The sequence below is a fragment of the Chlorocebus sabaeus genome, chromosome X, assembly GCF_047675955.1.
Source record: "Chlorocebus sabaeus isolate Y175 chromosome X, mChlSab1.0.hap1, whole genome shotgun sequence".
Lineage (NCBI taxonomy): Eukaryota > Metazoa > Chordata > Mammalia > Primates > Cercopithecidae > Chlorocebus > Chlorocebus sabaeus.
In genome coordinates, this window is record NC_132933.1 from 142,433,881 (window position 1) to 142,458,731 (window position 24,851).

The window sequence follows — 24,851 nt, forward strand, 5'->3', positions numbered from 1 at the left end:
GTTACAGTGTCTTGCTAGTTTGTTCATTTCAGTAGTGCGCATGGAGTACCCACTGTGTTAGGTGCCAAAGGACCCTGCCCACAGGAAGTTTACTATCTTCACTAAGACAGAAGAGCACTTATAACACAAAATAAAGTAGAAAGCCATAATTACCATAAAGAAGGTGTGGATTATCTACTTCAAAATTTCAGAGAAGCAAGAAATTGCTTCTAGCTGGGGACTGGGGAAGGTAGCGCAAGATCTGAGCCTGCCTTCAAGGGTAGGTAACATTTGAGTTTACGGAATCAGGGAGACAGCACTGCTTGCCAGGCAAATAAAGGCATGGGGATAGAAAGACGAGGAGTGTATGTACACAAAGCAAGTAGTTCATTCTGGAGAAATGGAAAGTGTGGAACAAGGAAGGATCCGGAGGAACCAGTTTGGGAGAGATGAGAGCTGGAAAGGCTTTCATGTTGCATCTGAATTTGAACTTTGGTTTTGAAGGTTTAGTGAGGGTTCAAGGAACACATAGACCTGTGTGAGTTTCACAGTGACAATTGGCATTTCTAACTCTTTTCAGGAAATGACACTTTTGGTTATTGAGAAAATAATATGGATATTGTCATGCAAAACAATCTCATGTCCAAAGGAAACCTTCACAGCACTAGGAAACTCCAAAAAGGCCATGGAGTTTGTTAGACACTAGAATGCTATTCTTTTAAATCAGTACAGTGGAAAAGAATTTCCTGGTTCACATCCTTGGTTCCTAGATGGTACTTCTTCCTTTTCCTCTTCCTGAAAGTGTCCTTGTATTTGGGCATGAGCATTCCCCGGGAAAATAATTCCCATGCCAGCTGGAGCTAAAAAAATCTCACAGCACAGAGGCACCTCCTAATTGTTGTAAATTAAATCCATGAATTCCTTCCCACGACCCATGAGGAAGTACCACATCCTTATAAGTTCACATCTCCTCCCAGGGATTTACCTCTGCTTTTCTTTAGAATGGAAAACAGTTTGAAGGTTCCCCTTCAGCCACCCAACTCTCCCCGCCCCCGCCACATTGTTTTCATAACTTGTTTTTTAAATGAGGGTAAAGCAAATGAATGGCTTTTTGATTGTAAGGGCCAAATATTTTTAAAACGGTGGAGAACAGAGAATGGCATGCGGTGGCTCATGCCTGTAATCCCAGCATACTTTGGGAGGCCAAGGCAGGAGGATCACTTGAGCCCAAGGATTCAATAACAGCCAGGGCAATATAGTGAGACCTCGTCTCTACAAAAAAATGTAAAAAACTAGACAGGTGTGGTGGTGTGCGCCTGTAATCCCAGTAACAAAGGAGGCCAAGACTGGAGGATTGCTTGAGCCTGGGAGGTCGAGGCTACAGTGACCCATGGAGTGCGGCTGCACTCCAGCCTGAGCGACAGAGTGAGACCCTGTCTCTTGCACACACACACACACACACACACACACACACACACACGCAGAGTATGAAGGCCAAGACGGTGTGGGATTCAGGAGGCAGAGACATTGAAAGAGCAACTTCAGGTAGACTCCTAAGAAATGTTTGTTTAGGACTGTAAAAACTAATGAGTTTTCAACCACTCTGCTTTGTCTTCTTCAGGAGAGAAATAAGGTAGAATGGATGAGTTTGTAGTTATACTTGACAAGTTTGGAGTTAATTATATATGGAGTGAAAGACAAGCTTATGAGAAATGATCAAAATTTGGGTCACCCACAGAACTTCACTTTTCTAGGTCAGATAAAGACTATATCTCTTCCTCACATTCTTCTTCCCATTTACTTTGAAAAATCAGAAGACATAGTTTATTAGCTAAGCAAACACTTAGAATCACCAATGTGTACCAAATTTTCTGCACATTCCGATAATCAAGTTCTTTTACAGCAAATACAACACCTTGACACTTAATAGATGTGCATTTTGCGAATGATAGGTGACTATGACTCTAAAGATGATGGCCAAGAAAAACTGGGAAAGGATGGCCAATTGCCATAATGGTTTCAAGAAGATAAAGGCTCAGCAGTCCTTACCATTCTTGCCCAAGGTCATCCTTGAAGGGCATTTTCTAATCCAACATCCCTTCAAAGTTCCAGCATTGGCCTCTTTGGTTTATCTTGCCTTGTTTGTAATCACTTCTTAAAATTCTTTTTGCCATTATTTTTCTCACTAAGTTTTTAATCTATTTTTGTTGTTGTTTTATTTTAATGGAAAGTTTGCTCTCTTACGGCTTTCTCTGAGTTTCTCCAGTGCTAGTTGTCATATAAAGTGACAAGGTTCTTGTGGAGGAATTAAGGCTGTTTAATTAGATTTCTGCTCAGATGATGAGTTCTGTAAATTGAAAGGGATGAGAGTGAGGTGTTACTTGGGTGATATGTAGCTTGTAAGAAATTGTAGGAAATTACTTGGCAAAACAGATGGGAGTCTGTAGAAGACTTTCCCAGTAATTCATCAAGCCCTAAAAGCATTCATTTGTAAACTTTGAAATAATGAAAAATCATTGGGTTAAAAAGAAAGATGAACCATTTGTTTAATTTTGTTGTGCAGTTTTGTAATGCCAAAGCATTCTCTCTCCATAGAAAACTTGGCAATGGCTTCATCCGGAGTCATTGGATGAAGACCAGCATGCAAACACCAAACGAGCTATTTGTGTCTTGTGAACATGTGTCTGATCTTGGATGAAGTATATCCTGCTGAGGGCCGACATGAATGTCCAAAGTTATAATCCATTGTCACTTGCAGATGAGGATCAGATTCCCACCCAATCTGACCCCCTGTGAGAATGCTTTCAAGGTATAATTAGAGTCAGATTCTGGGCCTCATTAAACCATATCATACAACCCACAGTCAGCTCTTGCTCTCCATGTAATCAGCGCTAGAATTATGATAATGTGATAGTGCAAATATGGTGGCTTTCAGAAACTGGATTATCATGAGCCACTATAATAATGGTTGATTTCCCAGGTTCAGGTCTTAGGATTCCCATGACAAAGGAGAAAAGGACTGTTGGTCTGCACAGAAATTTATCATCTCTGGAGAAGATTTTTTTTTACTATTGCATATGAATAATGGCTATGTATCCAGTTTACTCTACCAAGTTTACTAAAATTGACAACTCATGAAGCAAATTTAGTTTTTCTTGGTAGAGGTTAAATTTAATTATTAAAGTATCTAACACATATTTGAATGTCTCCCTTTGGATTCAGTGCCCTTGACTTAGAAAAAATTGATTCATAACAGGCATTGGATCCTGTTTCTTTCTTGGGTATATTCATGAGGAATAATGAGAAGATATCAGCAAAAATCTTTGAGTATTTTGGAATGAGATTAATCTTATGACTAAATGAATATAAGACTTAGTAAGCTGGTATTACTTTTAGAATGACATTCCCAAGTTTCAGTTTTGAAACTTTATACAAAACATTATCCAAACCTTTCATCATCTGCTAATCTTTCTAATTTGGGTAGTATGACCTATTGCATCATATACAGAATCCTACTTAGTGGCTCAGATTGGAGTATGAGCACTTGTACATGCCTCTGAAGACAAACCCTCTAATGTTTGAATTTGGTAGTGCAGATTTCCAAGGTTAATACTTAAATGTGAAGTAATAGGCCTAAATTGGAGGCCCAAAGGCTGAGCATTAGGAAGTTAGAGAGAAAGTGTGTTTTGTTTTTTCTGATGTATCTTATTGTGTTCCCTCCACACAATACAAGAATTGCTTATCCTATCTCCCTTACAGTATTCCACACACACAACCTTCTTTGCCTGGAAATATTTACATGCATGATTGACTAGAGCAGCAGAGATGTTTCTGGCATGATATAAAGAATAATAGGAACAGGTTGTGATACATTTTTAAAAATAGCCATTGTTGGCCAGGCACAGTGGCTCACGCCTGTAATCCCAGCACTTTGGGAGGCCAAGGTGGGGTGGATCACCTGAGGTCAGGAGTTCGAGACCAGCCTGGCCAACATGGTAAAACCCCATCTCTATTTAAAATACAAAAATTAGCTGGGTGTGGTGGTGGGCACCTGTAATGCCAGCTACTCGAGAGACTGGGGCAGGAAATCACTTGAACCTGAGAGGCAGAGGTTGCAGTGAGCTGAGATTGCGCCATTGCGCTCCAGTCTGGGCAACAGAGCCAGATTCTGTCTCAAATAAAATGAAATAAAATAAAATAGCCCTTGTTAGTTCTAACTCAACTTTTACATGAGATGGTCTTAGCTGGATGGTTTCAGATGAAAGAGTCAGAGGGGAATGGAATGATTCCAGGTGAGAAGGTGACTCTCAGGTAAAAGCTTTGGTTCCCTTATTGCTCCCATTCATGCCATTCAGAAACAAGAATAATCCTAGCAATCAATCCATCATTTTGTTACTGAACCAACCTTTTACTTCTGGGTCTAATATCTAGTTTAAATTATTTTTTTCAATAAATGAACATAAAATTGTCTTCTAATGACAATCAAGCTGAAATCATCTCTGTGTATAAAATAATTACAGATTATGAAAGAAGCTGGACATACCATTTTTTACCTGATTCCATTGACTTCTATTTTTAATTTGCTAAATTAAATGTTGTAGGAAAAACTGAAGAGCTTTGTTCTAACTTTGAAATTCCACCACAAAATAATTGAGTCATGCACATAAAATGTCCATTAACAAGAACACAGTTGTAGTACTGGTTATTTTTGTTTGAAATAGAAATATGAAATTTTAAATTCAGCTATTTAAAATGCCCGAGGCTACCATGGAATGTACAAGGCTCTTAGTGAGGAGCAACACAAATAAAGATTTTTACAACCAAGTGAGGTAACTTCTTGGCCTAGGAATTTATGATAGAGCTTTTACTATGCTTTTAAAAGTATTTTCACTAGATGTAACATCAAGTTCATATATGTAAAGTGATGAAAACTATCATAGTGGTCTAATTCTCTGACAAGGCAAGCTTGGTATTGAGATGTGATAAGTTCATTCAAGGAAGCCTTCTGTCAATTTCCATAGGATTGGGAAGGTGGTGCCTTGTCCATCTTTGCAGGTGTTGGAAGGGGAGCATTCTTGCATAGATCTGTTCCAGTTTCACAGCAATATACAGACTATAGTGTAAAGAAAGAAAAAGTGAAAAAGTGATAGGACTTATATGCACTACAAACAATTATGATCACTGACCAGCTCTTACTGTCACTTCCTGATTTAATTATCCCAATAGTCTTTCAACGTAAATGTTATTCAGATAACCATAGATACGTGGCCTGAAGCCAGATATAACAAGAACCAGCCAGTAAAGAAATGGGTTGAAGGTAACCAAGTAATAAGTGACTGGAGTGGTTACTGAACCCAAATCAGGTGATTAGAAAGTTAGATTCCCAGGGGAATTCTCATTACAAGAAACATCAGGTAATTGGAAGCCCTGTTAAACCCACCATAACAAAGGCTCAGCAAGTGTACATCTGCAGTGCCAGTACAAGAGTCTTCAGGTCTTATGCACTTTCTAAAATCTTTTATTATTAACCATTGACCCTCTAACCTCAACTTCTTTGAGATGATAAATTTGTTTCCTTTAGTAAGTAAGTAAATTCCTTTTTACCCTCCTTCCCAGGAAGTTTGAGATTCATGTATAAAGATGAAGACCTAAATAATACTGGCTGAGCCACCCTAATTTGAAAATCCAAAATCTGAAATGCTCTAAAATCCAAAACTTTTTTCAGCACTGACATGACACAAGAAGAGGAAAATTCCACACATAAGTACTTAACACAAACTTTGTTTCATGCACAAAATTATTGAAAATATTGTATAAAATTACCTTCAAGCTTATGTATATAAGGTGTATGTGGAATGTAAGTTAATTCAGTGGTCAGACTTGGGTCCTATCCCCAAGATATCTCATTATATATGTGCAAATATTCCAAAATCCAAAACACGTCCGGTTCTAAGCATTTAGGATAAGGGATACTCAACCTGTAGCATAAAATCAATATTTTGGGTTATAGCTGGGTGCAGTGACTCACACCTATAATCCCAGCACTTTGGGAGGCCAAGGTGGGAGGACTGCTTGAGGCCAAGAGTTTGAAACCAATCTGGGCAACATAGTAAGACCCTGTCTCTACTAATTAATTAATTAATTAACCAACTGGGAGTGGATGTTCTCACCTGTAGTCCTAGCTACTCAGGAGGCTGAAGCAGGAGGATCACTGGAACCCAGAAGTTGGAGGTTACAGTGAACTGTGATTGTACCACTGGACTCCAGCCTGACTGACAGAGACAGAGACCCTGAACTTAAAAAAATGTATATGTTACAACTTGGGACTGAAATATTTGTTTGTATGTTAATAGTTTGTAGCATTTAAGGTAATATGACATGTTACAGAAATTTGACAGATTTGCTTTGAAATGCTAATTTGAAACATGTAATTTTTTTTTTTTTTTTTTTTTTTTTGAGATGGAATGCACTGGTGTGATCTTGGCTCACTGCAACCTCCACCTCCTGGGGTTCAAGTGATTCTCCTACCTCAGCCTCCTGAGTGGCTGGGATCACAGGTGCCCACCACCATGCCCAGCTAATTTTTGTATTTTTACTAGAGATGGGGTTTCACCATGTTGGCCAGCCTGGTCACGAACTCCTGACCTCAAGTGATCTGCCCACCTTGGCCTCCCAAAGCACTGGGATTATAGGCATGAGCCACTACACCCAGCCTAACATATAATTTCTTTTAGAACTGTTATTTTAAGTTGGATCTGTAAGATAGTTTAAGTTTCAAAACAATATTGCGATGTTCAAAAAAACTTGGGTTTCAGCATTTTTTTTTTTTTTTTTTTTTTTTTTTTTTTTTGGAGATGGAGTCTCGCTCTGTTGCCAGGTTGGAGTGCAGTGGCGCGATCTCGACTCACCGCAACCTCCGCCTCCTGGGTTCAAGCGATTCTCCTGCCTCAGCCTCCCAAGTAGCTAGGATTACAAGTGTGCACCACTATGCCCAGTTAATTTTTATATTTGTAGTAGAGACCAGGATTTCACCATGTTGGTCAGGATGGTCTTGATCTCCTGACCTTGTGATCTGCCCACCTTGGCCTCCCAAAGTGCTGGGATTACAGACATGAGCCACCACACCTGGCCCACGTTTCAGCATATTTTTAAGTTTAATTTGTTAGATTTATAAGAGCTACTTAAGGACTTGGGAAGGTATAATGTGTTAGGGTATTAATTTTATCCTGTTAGGCATTTGAAGTGCTTATAAAGTAAATTGAATATGTTAAATTGATAAATGCAGTTTAAAGTGTTACAGGAGTAATCTGAACAATGATTCCCCATAGGGGTGAGGATTGACCTGAAGAGGGGCTCGAGGGTACTTTCTAGGGTGATAGAAATGTTTTATCTCTTGATTGAGCTGTTGGTTATCAAAATCCATTAAACTGTCCCTTAAGATCTATGCATTTCCTTGCATGTAAATTTTACCACAATTTAAAAATATGTGTGTAGGAACTGAATCAGCTAATTTATAGACAGAATTGATTGTTTAATGGAGTTGAGTCTATTCAACTTGAGTTAATCAAACATTGATTCAAGCACCCCCTGAGAGTGATCATTCTTGGTTTCATAAAATTTATTAGACTTATGAATAGAATAATGAGATCATAATTTGAATTTAAAAGCTTAAGGGAAACTACATAGTGAATTGTTGACATAGATGCAGTTCTTGAACAAAAATCTTGATGGTCTGTAAGTCCATGTCTATTCCTTCTCCTAGTTGGTTGGACTCCTGGGGAAGTAGGATAGTCTTCCTAGTATGCTGCATTTAGCATGCAGCACTTGACTATTGGTGAGTGAATGGAACACCTCTAGAGGCCAACTACATCATCCTTCTGTCCTCCTTGTAGCACTAGTTCATTTGCATAGGTCAGCATATCCGATAAACTCACACCTTGAAGGGCAGAAAGGACCCTTCTTGAGAAGACTGTACACAGGACAGTGTTTCTATGACAGCAAACCTCGGTAGCCACAAATCCCTGGAGGATCAGTAATGCTAGTGCACACAAGGAGCTCCCTCCCAGCCTGAGGACTCTGCCACCCAGGTAGGGCTAAGAGGCTGGAGTTGACAAAGGGAAGTCAAAAATGGGAGAGCTGTCCATCAGGGGTGTTGCTGAGCCCTGAATAGAGATGGAGGTGGGTCTGTCTCTCCGCCTCATTTTAAACCTGTACCTTTCCTTTTATTCTCTAGGATACCTTCTCTATCTTTTCTGGTTTGCAAAAGAAAAAAATCGTTAGATATCCACTTTGAATCAGGCTTGGAAAAACACTTATAAATAATAATTCCACACATGTAAGATGGCTAGTCAACTTAGGTCTGAAAATGACTTAACAGGAAAACATTTTCAATATCAATCTCTCATGATTCCCAAACACACACATACACACACACACACTCTCTCACAAACTCACCACAACTTCAAAATTAGCAACCAAAAGACATCTAAATGCTGTGATCTTTCCTTTTCTCTTCCAGATCAGATTAGCTTTGCTCTTCACTGTCCTTTTGTCAAAGCCCCTATTGTACAGCTCTCCAGTGTCCTTCCTGCCTGCCCTTCTACTGCCATTGTAACTTTTACCAGTCCCACTACTGTTTCAGAAGAAAACTCCAGGAAAGCAAGTAAGCATGGATAGTTTTAAAGATCAATGCTGAAGGCCCACTAAGACCGGGATACAAAGGGAGTCAATTAGAAAAAGGTGGGGGTCAAGGAAGAACTCCCCACTCCCAAGTTAAACTCCTCAATTTGCTGTTTTGTTTTAGCCAGACTCTATGGGAGCTCAGTCATTGCCAACTCTCTGCAGATGGCCCCCAAAAGGCTTTTCACAAGGGGCAGTAAGATATAACTGGCTTCAGTATTTCTGTCTCCCCATTCCCAGATAACCAATTCAAGATGCATGCCCACTGTACCCTGCATGTTGTTGAAATAAAATTTTAATTTCCTCTGTCTTGCAAAAATGTTCTTTTGCCTCTCTTCCCTGGTGTCTTTTCTCATCTTCCTCACCCCTGGGTTTCCTAACTCTGTCTTGCCTACTCTGATCTCCAAAGACAAGTCCCTCCTTCATATTTGGCATGAAACCTTCCTCAGCTACTCACACAGTAATTGCCTCATTTCTCAAACTCTCTAGAGTCACATCATCCAATCAAAGTACTGTATAATGTGAGCCACATATGTAATTGAAAAATTTTCAAGTAATCACATTTTTTAAGTAAAAATAATCAGGTAAAATTAATTGTACTAATACATTTTATTTGACCCAATATATTTCAAATGTTATGTCAACATGTAATCAATATAAAATGATTAATGTATGTATTTCATATTCACAGCACATCTCAATTCAGACTAACCGTATGTCAAGTGCTCAAAACCGCAAGTGGCTAGTGGTGGCCATATTGGACCACAGAGCTCTAGAACTTCTGTAGCCCATGGTTTAGCAGTTAATTATGTGTGCACTTGGCATGTTCGCTGCTTATTCTCTAGTGAAGTCATTCTCTCTAGCAGGCCAAGTTTTGTTTCTACCACAGGTCCTAGCATGGTGCTTTGCGCATTGGGGGCACTCAACAAATCCCTAAGATTTGCTTCATAAATGATCCCTATACACTGATAGCATCTTCCTCATTCATGGAATAACAAGAATGACCTCATCTCCTCTCACTTTCATTCCTTAGCTACTAACACTGTTGCAAAGATCTCTGGAAACCAGAAACTTTGGTCACCTATACCTTAAATGGAGAGAGGAGTAAAACTTGCTACTGAGAAGCAAGGACTGCCTAGAAGGTTTAGTTTGCTGGCAGAGTCAAAATAAGCACTGAATGAAGATGTGTGTGGTTCCTAGTTTTATAAATAGGTTTTACAAGAGGAGAGTGTTTGCTTCTTTGTTTTTGATGCCAAACATTTCTTCTTTTAGCATGTTATCTGAAAGTAATGATGCCAAAGGGATGATATGCCAGAAAAAGATGGTTTGTGTCCAGTTCTTTCATATGTCAGGCATAACCTCCAATTAATCTGAATGAAAGAGTGGGTGCCCATGCAGACAATGCCAACAAATGCCCCTGTAGAGAGGACACATACAGATGCCAACCTGAAATCGGGCACTGGCTACTGAAACAAAGGATTGCTTTAATTTTTGTGGAATAAACTATTTTTTCCCTCTGCTTTTCATGAAGTGGCCCTAAAGAATTCCTCTTGTTTGTGGTCTCGAAAAAATTAGAACTATGCCAATGAGGCCTGCCTTTAAGGGTTCTATTAAACAATAAGAAGGCTTTGTTCTTGGCAATAAAATTAAAGCAAGCAGTGTTTCCATTACCTGGCAGGCTGCCCTCTCCCTTCCCACAACCCCAACCCTGATCCTGACAAACCTCAACAGACCATTCTGTTTCCCAGGTAGGAAGGTTAGATGGCAACATCTGTCAGGTTTGTGTACAGAAATATAATTGACCTTAATGATAATGTATAAAGAGCGAGAGACGCCACGGGGGGAGGGGGGAGGAAAAAATGGGGGTGGGGAGAGAGAGGGATGCTTCTCCAAATAATCTTTAACTCAAGCTTTAAAAATGTCAAGTTTACTGCAGAGGCTTCAAGTTCTCAAACCATTGTTCCAGAAAGACAATAATAATTTCACAATGAGTTGAAATGATGGAAGTGAGGGGGTCACTAGATAAGGAAATATACATTTTAGTCTGACACGCTAGATGTCATGTGTTTTCTTTTTCAGGGAACTTTACCTATCATTGCTCAAACTTAGACCCACTTACAGTCAGTTGCAAATGAATGCTTGTAGGTAGACTGTGGCCCTGAAATCAGGAATGACCAAGGCTAGTACAGAAAGCACTGTCAGATGCAAATTCTGTTTAGCCTCACAGTTAGTCAAAAGTCATTGGAACTGAAAACTTGGATGACTGTGATGCCAGCTCTCTCTGTCCTCCATGAGAGCTCAAAATGGTCATATTGTAGTCTCCTCTAGTGTAAGAGCTCCTTCCTACAGCTGCCAAGGCCATACCCATATACCACTCACAGGTCCTATCTCCCTGGCCTGGGAGCTTTTTCTGCCCCTCCCAGGACCAACTAATTCCAAAGGGGAGTTTAATGCCTACCTTCCCCCAACAGCTTTCAACCAGCTCCTGATGGGAGATGTTAGATAAATACTCTGCTTCTTCCCCATTAGCTGGAATGTTCTATACTGTTTCCCAGAGTTGCCCACTGGGATTAATCTCCAGTTGCCCAAGGTGGTCTTGGTAAGTCACACTTTACTGGCTTCATAGTTGTCCCTGTTTCACTTCCTACCCGGTACCGGTGTTTTCTGGCAACAATTTCACCATCCATTAGTGTCTCATATCCTTCTCAGGGAGGATAGAACTGCCAACCATGTCTAAAATGAAATGATAGCACAAGTCTCCTTTTCTAGTCATGGCTATAGCTCACATGTTCAATTTCTCTAAATTTAAATCTGTTTCATTATATTTGAGTAAACATACATATGAAACACCGGACATCAAAAATATTTAAAAATCAGTCTACTCACCTCCTGATATTCTAGAATGACAACAACAGGGCAAGATATTTCATAGATATCACTTGTGGATGCATCATGAAGGCAGAACAAAGCTTAACATTTTCCAGTTGTACCTCCCAGTTAAGTTCTATCAGTGGCGTAGTCATGTGTACTTCACTCACTGTATGGAATACCAAAGAGCAGAAACCCAATCTTCATTTTCCAGAACTTTGCAGGAGCAGATAGCTTCTATACCTGAGTAACTGAAGCCTGAAAAGGGGTCCACTCAGTATTTTTCCAGTGCATCACTTTTCAGGCATCATGGCACAACAACTAAAAGGAATGCCACTTAATGAGAAATAACATGTAAGATTGAAAGTGATTAAGGTAAAGTCATAGAGTAGAGGTTTCCTCTTTCCATTAGAAATAACTTCCCTTCCCTGAAACACGTCACCTCCATCTTTCCTGGCACTCCATTAATGGTCATCTTCTAAAAGTTATTGTCTACCCTCTGACCACAACATCAAATGCCAAACACATTTGTTGAAAATTATTTAATAGAAATTGCTACTTTTCAGAAACTTTATGAAAAAGATGTGATAGAGACAAACACCCGTGGCAGGTTAGTAGATTTCTTTTCATTCAGTGTGCCCAGCCCAAACGGAAGGGTGTGAAGCATTTGTTTTATAAAGTGTGTAATTAATAAGAGAAAGGAAGGGAGGAGTTTATTGTTTTCCAATGAATTATGAGCAACCCCTTCCATTCTGCTTCTTCATTTTGGAACTGCTTCTAACAAAGTTACCATCAAACACAAAAAGAAAAGACTGTGATATTGATGCCAAAAATATAAGATTGAAGTCAGTTGAGTGTAGCCTAGGAAAAACATTACAGAAGGAGTAACATTTATTATAATTGTGACAGAAGTCAGCAGGACATCATGGAGAAAGTAAAAACCATACTGCAAGTATTTTGTCATTTTCAAATTGAAATTCCATTAATTTAGTACTTGTAGCTATTCATGCTTTAAAAGAAGAAAACTAATATTTATTGAGCATCTACTATGTACCAGATTGTTTACAGATATTTTCATCAAAAGTATGCAAATGAAGAAACATTCTCACAGAAATTTAACATATTTTTCATACCTGCAGTCCTTTGAATATAAAGTCCATGATTTTTCCTTTATGCCAGAGGTCAGCAAACTGTGATGCTCATGCTAAATCACACTGTTTTTGTAAGTAAAGTTTTATTGGAACACAGCCACGTCCATTTGCGTCCATATTGTCTATGGCTGCTTTCACACTACAACAGCAGAGTTGAGTAGCTGCAACAGAGACCGTCTGGCCCACAATGCTAAAATAATTACTACCTAGGCCTTTACAAAAAAAAAGTTTCCCAATTCCTGCTCTGTACCATGGAAGAATGTTCTCTACCCTTCTTTCCCCATCCAATTGCATCAGAAAGCAGCCTTCAAGGAACCCAGTTGGGATTTTGGGATTTAGAAGTAGCTTCAAAAATTCTGGAGTTAAGCCTCATGTTATAGCTTCCAAAGCTATTATTTTGATGATGTAGATGCATCAAAGTTTTGATTCATGCTAGAAAGTCCTCAGGTAACCAGCACAGGCTGACTGGTCCTAGAACCTCTAGTTTTAATTCTCTATGGACATTCCAGATAAAAAGAGTTTGTTAGCAATATTGATCATTCACATTTATGTAGTAATTACTACATGCCAAGCATTTGTCAAGGGCTTTTCATGTATTCACTCATTTAGTTCTCACCACAGTCTAACCCAGGGGTTCTCAATCTTGGCACTAGTGGGATTTGGGTATGGACCTCTCACTGTTGTGGGGGCTGTCTTATGTGTTGTAGGATGTTTAGCAGCATCGCACCTGGTCTGCCAGGTAACAAGTGTTATTTTCCTTATTATGCAGGTAGGGAACTTGAGATGTAGATAGTTGAAGTAAATGCCCAATAAGATACAACTAATAAGCAATAAAAACCTGGTATTTCAATCCCAGGAAGACTTCCTCAAGTCCCTGAGCCCCAAACCATTGCCTCCATTAGCCAGCCCTTGCTCCCTCTAAATTATTTTACCTGTTTGAAGATTTTTGCTTTACTGAAAAAGTAACAGCGACATCAACATCGTGAATGGCCACGTTCTGTATGCTGCTATTGGAAGTAAAACTCCTTTATGTGAAGTTTCAAAGTTTTAGGCATTAGCAATGGCATTTTTTGCTAGGCAGTTTTATTGCCTTATTACAGTTGTATTTCATTTATAAGGAAGAATTTAATTGCTCTACTAACCACAGTATGTTGCCATTTTTGATGGTGTCTTGCTATCTTGTCCAGCACTCAAACTTCATAATCTTAGAAACCTCAAGAAAAGAAGATTTATCATGAGGTTCCTGGGAGCTATTTTTTTTTAGTCCCATAGCAAATTCCTGTCTGGATAGTTAATCAATATGTAGAATTGAGCTCCTCTGGTCCAAATTATTTTCCACCATGTCACTATGCTAAAGCCTGGATTACATGTAGCTTCTAGTTGTATCACTATATCACTACTATTATTTCCCACCAAAAGCACTTTATGAAAGGATTCCATTTTTAATTTTTCTGAAAAGCCTTTCTTGGAGTTTAAAAAGTTTTGATCAAAAATGTTAAATATTAAATTAACACATTAAACATTAAAAATATTGTCCTGTACTCTGGTCTGTCCTCCAAAGGACCTCAGGAGCCAGGCCATTCTCTCTCTCTCATTCACTTGAGCCAGGTCCACAAGTATTTGACTTTGGTGTGAAAGAGTTTCAGGGTGAAGATTACATATAAACATATCAGATGAATTATGGTAATACTGTCTGCTGTTACTCAATTCTCCTTGGCTCAGCTTTATATACAGACTGAAGTATTAGAATCCCTTTCATTGTTCCTCTGGCAGCTCTAACTTTTGCCCCAGAGTCTGGAATGTTCATCACAGCTGTCTTTGGCAATAAAACCCAAAGCACCCTCATATCCTCATATTTCTTTTTGCACCTGGTCAGTGGTACACAGCTGGGTGTAGAGCCCACTTGCATACAGTTTTCTCCCTGCACCCTCATCCACAGGTCAAATATCAGCTTATATAAAGCTCTGTTTTGTTTCAGTTGCTTCAGCCTTGGGCAAATTGGAATTAACTCCTCCAATGGTTTTCCTTTGGAGTGAGATGGGATGGTTATGCCACATTATGTAGTACCACTAACCCCTTCAAATTTGGATGCAGACTCAAAATTACATATTCTTAGTTATAGAGAAAAGTCCTTTTGAGTCTAAACAATAACAAGAATGTCAACCTAGCATCATATATAAAAATGTTTCAGCCTTTCTCAAGGTCACCTTAATTCGTGACCTTGGAATGGAAGGTCACATTTATTCACTGTGGCATGAAACAGCTTTTGTTTTTGCCATGAGGCTGAATCTAGGCAAATTTGTAAATTAGATATTTGTCTTTTAAACTCCCAATCTCCTTGGTAATGGTTTCAAAGATGGCAAGGTTCAGAATCTTAAACTAAAGGGGTCACGGTTTGATGGTGCAATTTCAAGAGTGCAGTAATGGTGGGCCAGGGTGGAAGAGGCATCTGGATTGCACAACTCAAGGGGTCTACCATTCTTGCGGAATTCAAAGTGAATAGTAGCCTCTGGATTTGTGCAACCCTGTTCTCAATACCCAGAAATAGAATATCCTGTCTCCAACACATTAGGGTTATCCTGTCCCAAGCTTACTTCAGTGTTTCCGTCTGTGTACGAATAAGAAGTGATATATCAAGTCAGTGTGTCATTTTTACAACAGGAATTATAAGGCTGTATTCTGAAAGTCTATGGATGGCTAACTTATTTCAATAAAGCACTGCAAAATGAGAAAATGAGGGTTTCTAAAATGCATGCTAGTTCAATTTCACCTGTGAGAACTGACCAGATATTTTTTTCCTTCACTGATGCTCCATCCTAAGTGTTCCAAATATTTCTAAAGATTTCAAGCCCACACATGTCTGAAATCTAATGATGTTTATACTCTGCACTGAACATCTCATTTTGCAGTTGAATACAAGTCAAATTAAAAGAGCCAGTTTTTAGAAATAATACTTAAATACCACTTACAGACTGCTAAAGAACATTTCACAGACACCTAGTCCAATTTCTAGTATATGTATGTAACTAAATCCCTTTAATGTTTATACGTATTTGAGAAGGAAAAAAATAATTGTCCTCTTTACCCCACCCGTTCCTCAAAACAGTGTAACACTATTACACCATAAAACTTAACAGGGAGACTTTGGGCGTTGCTAACTAAGTGCTCTCGAGAAAATAGCTAATCCATTTATGTCATCATTAACTAATCTGGGGAATGATTATGCGTAACTGCATTTCTAGAAAGGGAAGGTAAACTGTGCACCCAGTGGCAACTTACATGGGACTGCAACTGATTATTGGTACCAGATATGAGCATTAATGAAGCCGGGTGACCCTCAATGCTGAATTCCATCTCAGGACTAGGCAGGCCAGATATGATTGTTTTGCTTCTACATTCACATCATTATTCAGCTTTGTAATGTCTCTTTCATTAGACTGTAAAGGATCAGAAAGTCATTGTCAGAGAGAAGCAGCAATATTACCCTAGGAATAGGAGAAAGTGGGTCAGCAACTCCCTACAGGCAAGACTGATGGGGAGAAGATGCATTTCAAGATGCGAAAGAAAACTGTGACTCTAAATGTAGAGAAGGTGTGTGCTGAGCAGATGGGTGAGGCCAAAAATGAGATGAGGCGAAAATGACTGAGTTTCTCATACTGGTGGGCTGATGTGATATTTGCTTATAAGCGTACTTGAGGTGAGAAAAAACCATCGTATCGAGGAGCCTGGCCTGAGATCTCGGCTCACTGCAACCTCCGACTCCTGGTTTCAAGCGGTTCTCCTGCCTCAGCCTCCCAAGTAGCTGGGATTATAGGCATGCACCACCACACCCAACTAATTTTTGTATTTTTAGTAGAGTCGGGGTTTCATCATGTTGGCCAGGATAGTTTCAATCTCTTGACCTCATAACCCGCCGGCCTTGGCCTCCCAAAGTGCTGGGATTACAGGCATGAGCCACCGCGCCCGGCCAGGAAGGCCTAATTTTAAACTGTATTTTGTCCTGAGAAGTCAAGTGCCCCATTTTCAGTGTGGTCCAAAGGCAGGAGACAGTAATTACCCACCACTGGGCATCATTCCTAATGATCTTCATCTCACTCTTCCCCTTAGTTTAGGGGCCAAGGAGGAGACTGATGGCACAAAAGTGGAAGTGTGAGTACTGGAAAGAAGAGTTTGAACTTGTTTTCTGCATCCTTAAATTGGCGCTCCTCAGAGCACTTCCATCAGCCACAGTGATTTCTGAATCAAAAGATGTGAATCAGAAATGAAAGCAAAAATCATAACCAGGAGCTGCTAGCTTCCAAACCAAACCTGGGAACTAGAAACACCAGAACATAACTGCAAGTAACCAATAAACCCTGCCATATTTGAACTAATAGAAATTAATGAGAAAGTCCAATCAAATCATTAATTCTTTGTTTAAGTGACACATGAAGCAGCAAAACTGTGGAAAACTTCTTTGTAGTAGAAAAATCTTTGAAATATAGAATAGTATTTAACTTGTTTTATTGTACCTTTTGGAATATAAGAATACTAGAGTTACAAGAATTTGGAAATTCATGAAAGTAGAAAACAAGATTCAACTTCCCTGGTTTCAAAAGGAAAGCTAAATCTGTATTCTCTGAAAGATCTAGGAAAAATACTTGGCCTAAAATGAATAGATCCTGTTCCCAAATTTCTAGGATTTTACATTTTGGGGTGACGGTGATTGTGATATCAGTGTTCTCAAAACACATTTGCCTCAACAAAGAGGATTTCAGCCCACTTTTTTGGTAAAGCAAACCTATCCATTCTGTAAATCAAATAGCCAAAATTTGGATTAAATTGAGCCCCATATTACAGTGGCAACTGGGATACTTTTTCTACCATGCAGTAACTCAAATCCCAATGATTGTGAGAGTGAAATGGATCCTAAACTAAATCATAATCTGTTTACAAAATCCCTTCTCAATGCAGACAACAGTACCTCAGATTTGTCAATGGCTTCATAAGTTTAGGTGTTTCTTCATATATTATTTCATGTATTCACCGCAATAATTCCACATGGCTGAGAGAGCAGATATCATTCAGCTCATTTTACAAATAGGAAAACTCACAAGTGGAGATAGCCTAAGATTTTCCTAATGTCACCATGTGGGTATATTACACACCACATTTCATCTCACAGCCCCTACTCTAAAATTAGCAGTGGGGTCTCACTGGACTTAGTCAAAGTCGGAAGAGCTTGAAGTGTGGAATATGTTAGTGACAACAGTAAAACTTGAGGACCTCACAATGTGGTCAATTGATTTTCGACAAACGTTCTCAGACACGTCAATGAAAGAAAGAATAGTCTTTCAAAAAATTGTGCTGAGACAACTGGCTATCCAAAGCAAAAGAATAAAGTCAGAAGCCTACCCTCACACCATACACAAAACTGACCTCAAAATGACTCATAGACCTAAATATAAAATATAAAACTTATAGAGGAAAACAGAACAGTAAGTCTTCATGACCTTGGGATAGGCAATGGTTTCTTAGCTACAACAACAAAAACACAAGTAACAATAGAAAAGTAGATAAATTGAACTTCATTAAAATTTAAAAATGTTTTGTGCTTTAAAGGGTATCATAAAGAAAATGCAAAGGTAACCCACAAAACAGGAGGTAATATTTGCAAATCAGATATTTGATAAGGGACTTGTATTCTGAATATGTAAAGAAATAATACAATCTAGTAATTAAAAGACAAATGACCCAATTACAAAAGGAGCAAAAGATCCGAATAGTCATATCTCCAACGTAGATACACAGCTGTCCAGTAAGTACATGAAAAGATGGTCAGCATCATTAGCCATCAGGAAAATGTAAGTCAAAACCACAGTGAGATACTACTTTACACCCACTAGGATGAATAAAATTAAAAAGACAGACAATAACAAGCATTAACAAGGATGTGGAGAAATTGGAACCCTCATGTATTTCTGATGGGAATATAAAATAGTGCAGCCACTTTGAACAATAGCGTGGCAGTTCCTTAAAACATTAAACACAGTTATGCGACCCAGCAATTCCACCCCAATATCAAAGAAAAATGAATATATATTGGCACACAAAAACTTGTACATAAATGTTCATATCAATATTATTTATAGCAAACAAAAACTAGAAACATCAGTGTGCATCTATTAAAGAATAGATAAACAAAAAGTGGTCCATTCATACAATGAAATATTATTTGGCATAGAAGGGAATGAAGTACTGATAAATGCTACCACATAGATGAACCTTGAAAACATTATGCTAAGTGAAAGAAGCGAAACAAAAAGGATTATGTATTATTTTATTCCATTTGTATGAAATGTCCAGAACAGGCAAATCCATAAAGAGACAGAAAGTAGACTAGTGGTTGCCTCGGGCTGGAGCTGGGGCAGGTAGGGAAAATGTGGAGTGACTGCACACATTATGGGTTTCTTTTCTGGGCACTGAAAATGTTTTAGGCTTAGATTATGATGACAATTGCACATGAAATCATCTGTGAATACACGAAAAACCACAAAACACATTTTAAATGGACAAATTTTATGATATGTGAAATATATTTCAATAAGGCAGTTTTAAAAAATCAATTCCTGGCCAGGTGTGGTGGCACACACCTGTAATCCCAGCACTTTTAAGAGGCCAAGGTGGGAGGATCACTTGAGCCCAGGAGTTTGAGACTAGCCTGGCAACATAGCAAGACCTCGTCTCTACAAAAAAATACATTTTTTAAAAATTTAGCCGGGAGTCATGGCATATGCCTATAGTCCCAGCTATTCAGCTATTCAGGAGACTGAAGGGGGAGGATTGCTTGAGCCCAAGAGGTTGAGGATGCAGTGAGCCGTGATGGCACCAGTGCACTCCAGCCTGGGTGACAGAGAAAGAGCAAGACCCTGTCTCAAAAAAAATCAACTCCTTTCCTCCCTCCCCCTCAAATAAAACAATCCTTAGGACATAATTTTGTGTCTACACAGTCCTTGGAAACTCATCCATTGCCTGCATATCGAGTGATTGCTAGTAATAACTACTTGCTCCATTACATTTTTGCCCTGTCTCTTCTTGGAAGGTCATTTTCCCTATTTATTTATTCAACAAATATTTTTTGAATGCCTATTTTGTGCCAGACATGGCACCAGGTGCTTGGGATAGATACCTTATTTAATACAACAGCTGAAGATCCCTGCGCATATGGAGCTTACGTTCTATCAGATTTACCTGGTATTCTCAAGTACAACTTAGCTCTTCGGGTTTATTTCTAGTAGATACTTTTCAAGTCTGGGGTCTGACAAAGAAAAACTAGAGCTGGACAGTACTTAAAGCTGTAAAAACAGATTTTATTCAGGACTATTGTAGTAAGGGGAAAGAGACCTCAGTATAGAATGGGACTCAACTCCCAGTGTCATGTGGACCAGTGGGAATTTACAGCCAAGGAGCAGGGTGGTGGTAAGTGGATGGAAAATTACTAAGAGGAAACATCAGGGGTAAGGGGGATTCTGGTTAAACCGATCTAAAAGGATTCTTGCTGAAGGTAGGCCAAGTTGATCAGACATTCCCCGGGGCATGGTGAAGGATGAAGAACCCAATCAGATACTGAGAGTGATCAGATATGGAGATGGAGGATTCTGGCTAAACCAACTCAGCAGGGTTCTTGCTAAAACTGGTTTACAAGGAAGTGCACAGAAGGGCCCAGGAGAAAGTTCAAGACTAAAGTTTGGTCAAGCAAAGAAGCTTTGTCAGTGCTACTTTCTAGAAATTTTACTTCCTCCATCATAATGTGCTTATGTTATCAATATGGTCCCATCCTTTTCATAACTCAGTTGTAGTTAGTTATTAAATTCAGTCGGAGGTCAAAAGGAAACACAAGAAATTTACTGAGTGTAAGTTTCAAGAAAATATGTCAATAGACAGCTAAATTTATTTGAGAAACCTCAAGGGGAACTAGAAATGATGACATAAAAGAACAATAAGAGAAATGAAGCCTAATGATTATCCTCCTTGAAATATTAGCCTGAGTTCTACATTTGTACTTCTCAGTCAATGCATTTTTAATTTTTTTATTTGTTCATTAAACAAATACTTAGCAAATAACTCTGTCTGCTAAACTGATACAGGACATAATCTCATGGTTTACTGCAAATGGCCAATGACCATCTTCTCAATAAGATGTCTTGAGTAATCTCTATGTTGTATCTGAACAATGATCACGAATAAAATTCAAGGAATCCTGGGCCTCTGGAAACAGGACATGGTTTCTGTGAACAGCCATCAGTGGATTTTTATCTTGAACTCATGACCCTACTTCCAGTTTATCTCATTCATAGAGAATGAAATTACTCCAGTTAAAGTCTTCCAAATCAAAAAGGCTAGGGACTGGGCCATGTCTCCTCCCTGAGATATGCTAGAATAATCAATGCCATTGTCATTCTTTGTAACATTGCAACTTCTCCTGCGGCTGTGTTAAAATAATAAACCTCATGCCTGCTATCTCCATCTCACACAGCTGTGGTTTCTGGGTTTCTGTTTGTGAATAAGCATTTCAGAATTGTCATGAGATGGAGGAAATAGCATGTGTAGAGTATTTCCCAGGCCTAGTTGCCAAGAATGAGCTAATTGTAAGCCTCCCTTGCATACGAGTCACAAAAACTTCAAATACAAGCCACTCTGTAATGATCCACCTTTCCATGTGAATGGTATTCTTTCATTGTAGAACCTTGATCTTTCAGAAGTATACTAGGAATATAATTTTAAATTATGTCATAAGATTAATAAACTATTGAACCATCTTTTGGTGCTTTTTATGTTTTATAATGATTAGATACAAAATTGATGTTTGTATTTAAAAGAAATGTTAAATAAATGTGATACAGGCTTGCTACATTGCTTATGGAAAATTTGTCTAAAAGAGATTAATAGTAATCTGTCCTCCATAAAAGAATAATATTGGTTGTTTTTTTAACTTACATTTTTTGTGTTTAACAGGAAAAATTTGATACTTTTTTAAAGTATAAAAGCAGGAATTGCAAATATATTTCACATGACACATCAATTTCCAACTAATTGGTAATGGCTATGTACATGTTATGTTAAAGATTCTGCAGCTGAGTCTGGCTTAGTACAAAAGACTGCTGTCACTGGATAATAATATTTTCCAAGGATGCAAGATAGGAAGTGGCCATGTAAGTCCTATATTTGCCATCCCTGCATAATCAAAGAGTTAACATTTAAAATATCTTTTCCGAGATTACTAGAAACATCCTAGTGTACATTAAAAATAGCATTTAACTGAAAGCAAAGGCCAAATTAACACTTACCATTGTACTTATCCTGTAGGTCAATGCATCACGTCAAGAAGCCAAATTGACAGAGGAGTGTGATCTTCTCATTGAGATCATTCAGCAAAGACGACAAATTATTGGAACCAAGATCAAAGAAGGGAAGGTATGATTTCTAGGGCAGAAGATTTCATATTCCATACCTGGAGAAAATAAATCCTAATATATTCCAGGGGCTTTGGAAATGTTGAGAACCCTCTTTTTCTATACATTCTATAATTCCCTCTTAAGTCTTTAAGACTTAGTTAAAAGGCCTTTGCTTGGCGGTTTTTTCTCCATCCTTTTCTTTGTACTGTGGTCTCCTGTGAAGACCTGTGATACAAGGGCTGCTCCATTGCCCAGCGCCAGGAGGTAGCATAATGGTCTTGTCTATCATAGCCATTGTTTTCTATCTCACTTGTCTATGAGAAAGTGGGTTCTGTGGAGGCAGAGTTCATTTTGTATTCATTGTGATATCCTCACAACTAGCATAGCATTACATAAATTAAAAATGAATCTGACTTTATTTATAGAAATTATGAAGTACTTGCCCATGTTTTTGAGGAAATGTATACAGATATAACTTCATGGTCCCAAAACCCCTGTGGTTTCACTATATCATATACTCCATTGCGGATATAGTAATGGTAGTACTTCTTTTCTAATGTTTCTATGTTTTAATTTCCTATTGTTCCATAGCAAACTATATTTTTAAGAGAAATTTACATACATTCTTTATAGCTAGTTTCTTATTTATTCAAAATTCATTCACAAACTGTTGGTCACTTTAGAACCCATCAATTTATTCTATTTTAAAATTAGTCATGTTTTTATTGAAATACTTATGATCCTTTTTATTTTACCCAATTCTCTGCCACATTCAAGGATAATTTTTTTCTTTCTTTCCTTCCTTCCTTCTTTCTTTCTTTCTTTCCTTCCTTCCTTCCTTCCTTCCTTCCTTCCTTCCTTCCTTCCTTCCTTCCTTCCTTTCTTTCTTTCTTTCTTTCTTTCTTTCTTTCCTTTCTTTCCTTTCTTTCCTATCTTTCCTTTCTTTCCTTTCTTTCCTTTCTTTCCTTTCTTGACAGTCTTTATCTGTCACCCAGGCTGGAGTGCACTGGCGCAATCATGGCTCACTGCAACTGCCGCCTCCCAGGCTCAAACAATCCTCCTGCCTTAGCCTCCTGAGTAGCTGGGACTACAGACATGGGCCACCACACCTGGCTAATTTTTATATTTTTTGTAGAGACAGGATTTCACCATGTTGCCTAGGGTGTGGTCTCGAACTCCTGGGCTCAAGCAAGCCACCTGCCTCTGCCTCCTAAAATGCTGGGATGACAGGCACGAGCTACTGTGCCTGGCCAAGGATAATTTTTCTAAGGATTTTTAAAAATAGAAGCATTTATTTATGATCCAATAAATTCATGTATTTCTATCATTGTTCATAGCTGTACTTTAAAACAAAATATGTATAATTAAAACATACTAGCAAGTTTTAAGTGAAACACAGAGATAACCATGGCTAATGTAAGTGGTTTTCTCTGTTTTCCACAAAATTTAATAGGTACCTTTTAATACTGTACAATGTTTTAGATTACTCTGTCTATATAGATTACAAAATATTTATACACATAAATTATTTAAATGATCTGAAAAAATAGTGAAATCAAATAGTTATTGATGCTGGTATTGTAGATTAACAGATTAACATGAAATTATTCCCTGGCCAAGGACTCACATGTGCTGAAAAGCTACTTTTCCCCACATACTAATTGTCCAATTTAGAAGAGTACTAAGTGTCCATCTGGAATCCTTACAGGATATATTTCCTCTTCCATCACCATCGTGCATCACATGTGCACATCTCTTAATTCCAGAAATATTCCAGGTTCTCAGACACATGGCCACCTGAAGTACAGTCAGAAGTAATTATTCATATGCATACAGAAGGTAATTTGCTATCTTTACATGGTTGCATGCAGAGATTAGCTCTCAATACACATATTAGTTTATTTTCATTTTTAATTTTAAATTGACCAACAGTTATATATATTTATGGGGTACAAACTGATATTACAATTTGTGGATGAAATATGGAATAACTAAATCAAGCTAATTAACATATCCATCATCTCAAAGCCTTTTTTTGTGGTGAGAACATTTGAAATTTACTTGCTTAGTGATTCTGAACTGTACAATAAGTTATCGTTTATTTGCTGTTTTCACCATGCCATGCAATAGATCTCAAAGTAAAAAAAAAATAAATAAATATATATATAAATAATTTTTTTAAAAAAAGCACTTACTCTTCCTCTCTAATTGAGGTTTCGTACCTTACTCTTATTAGTTTATTATGGCTGCAATAACAAATAACCATAAACTTGGTAGCTTTGAGACAACATAGATTTATTATCTTAGTGTGCTGAAATTCGGAAATCCAAAAATCGATCTCACTGGGTTAAACAAAATTGACAGTCAAGGTTTTGGCAGTGCTGTTTCTTTCTGGAAGCTTTAGGGGAAAATCCATTTTTTCTTGCCTTTTCTAGCTCTTACAGGTAGACTGCATTCTTTGGCTCATGGTCTCTTTGCATCAATCTGACCTCTCTTCCCATCCTCATGTCTTCTCTGACATAGGCCTTCCTGCCTTCCTCTTATAAGGACCCTTGTGACTACATTGGGATTACCTGGATAATTCAGGGTAACATCCCTATCTCATGATCCTTAATCATGTCTGTAAAGTCCCTTTTGCCATGTAAGTAACATATTCAGATTCCTGAGATTAGGATGTGGGCAGCATTGAGGATCCTTATTCAGCCTACAAGGGCACTCCACCACAACTTCCTGGCTAGCT

General features: G+C 38.4%; 1 protein-coding gene across 6 annotated transcripts in view; it reads left to right on the forward strand.

Moving 5' to 3' along the window:
• The window catches only part of MID1 (midline 1), a 381,575-nt gene that overhangs the window by 304,533 nt on the left and 52,191 nt on the right, over positions 1-24,851 (forward strand). For all 6 annotated transcript variants that reach the window (XM_007991004.3, XM_007991003.3, XM_007991002.3 and 3 more), the window contains exon 4: positions 22,023-22,130. In XM_007991004.3, the coding sequence (XP_007989195.1) occupies positions 22,023-22,130 (108 nt within the window). The remainder of the gene's footprint in view (positions 1-22,022; positions 22,131-24,851) is intronic.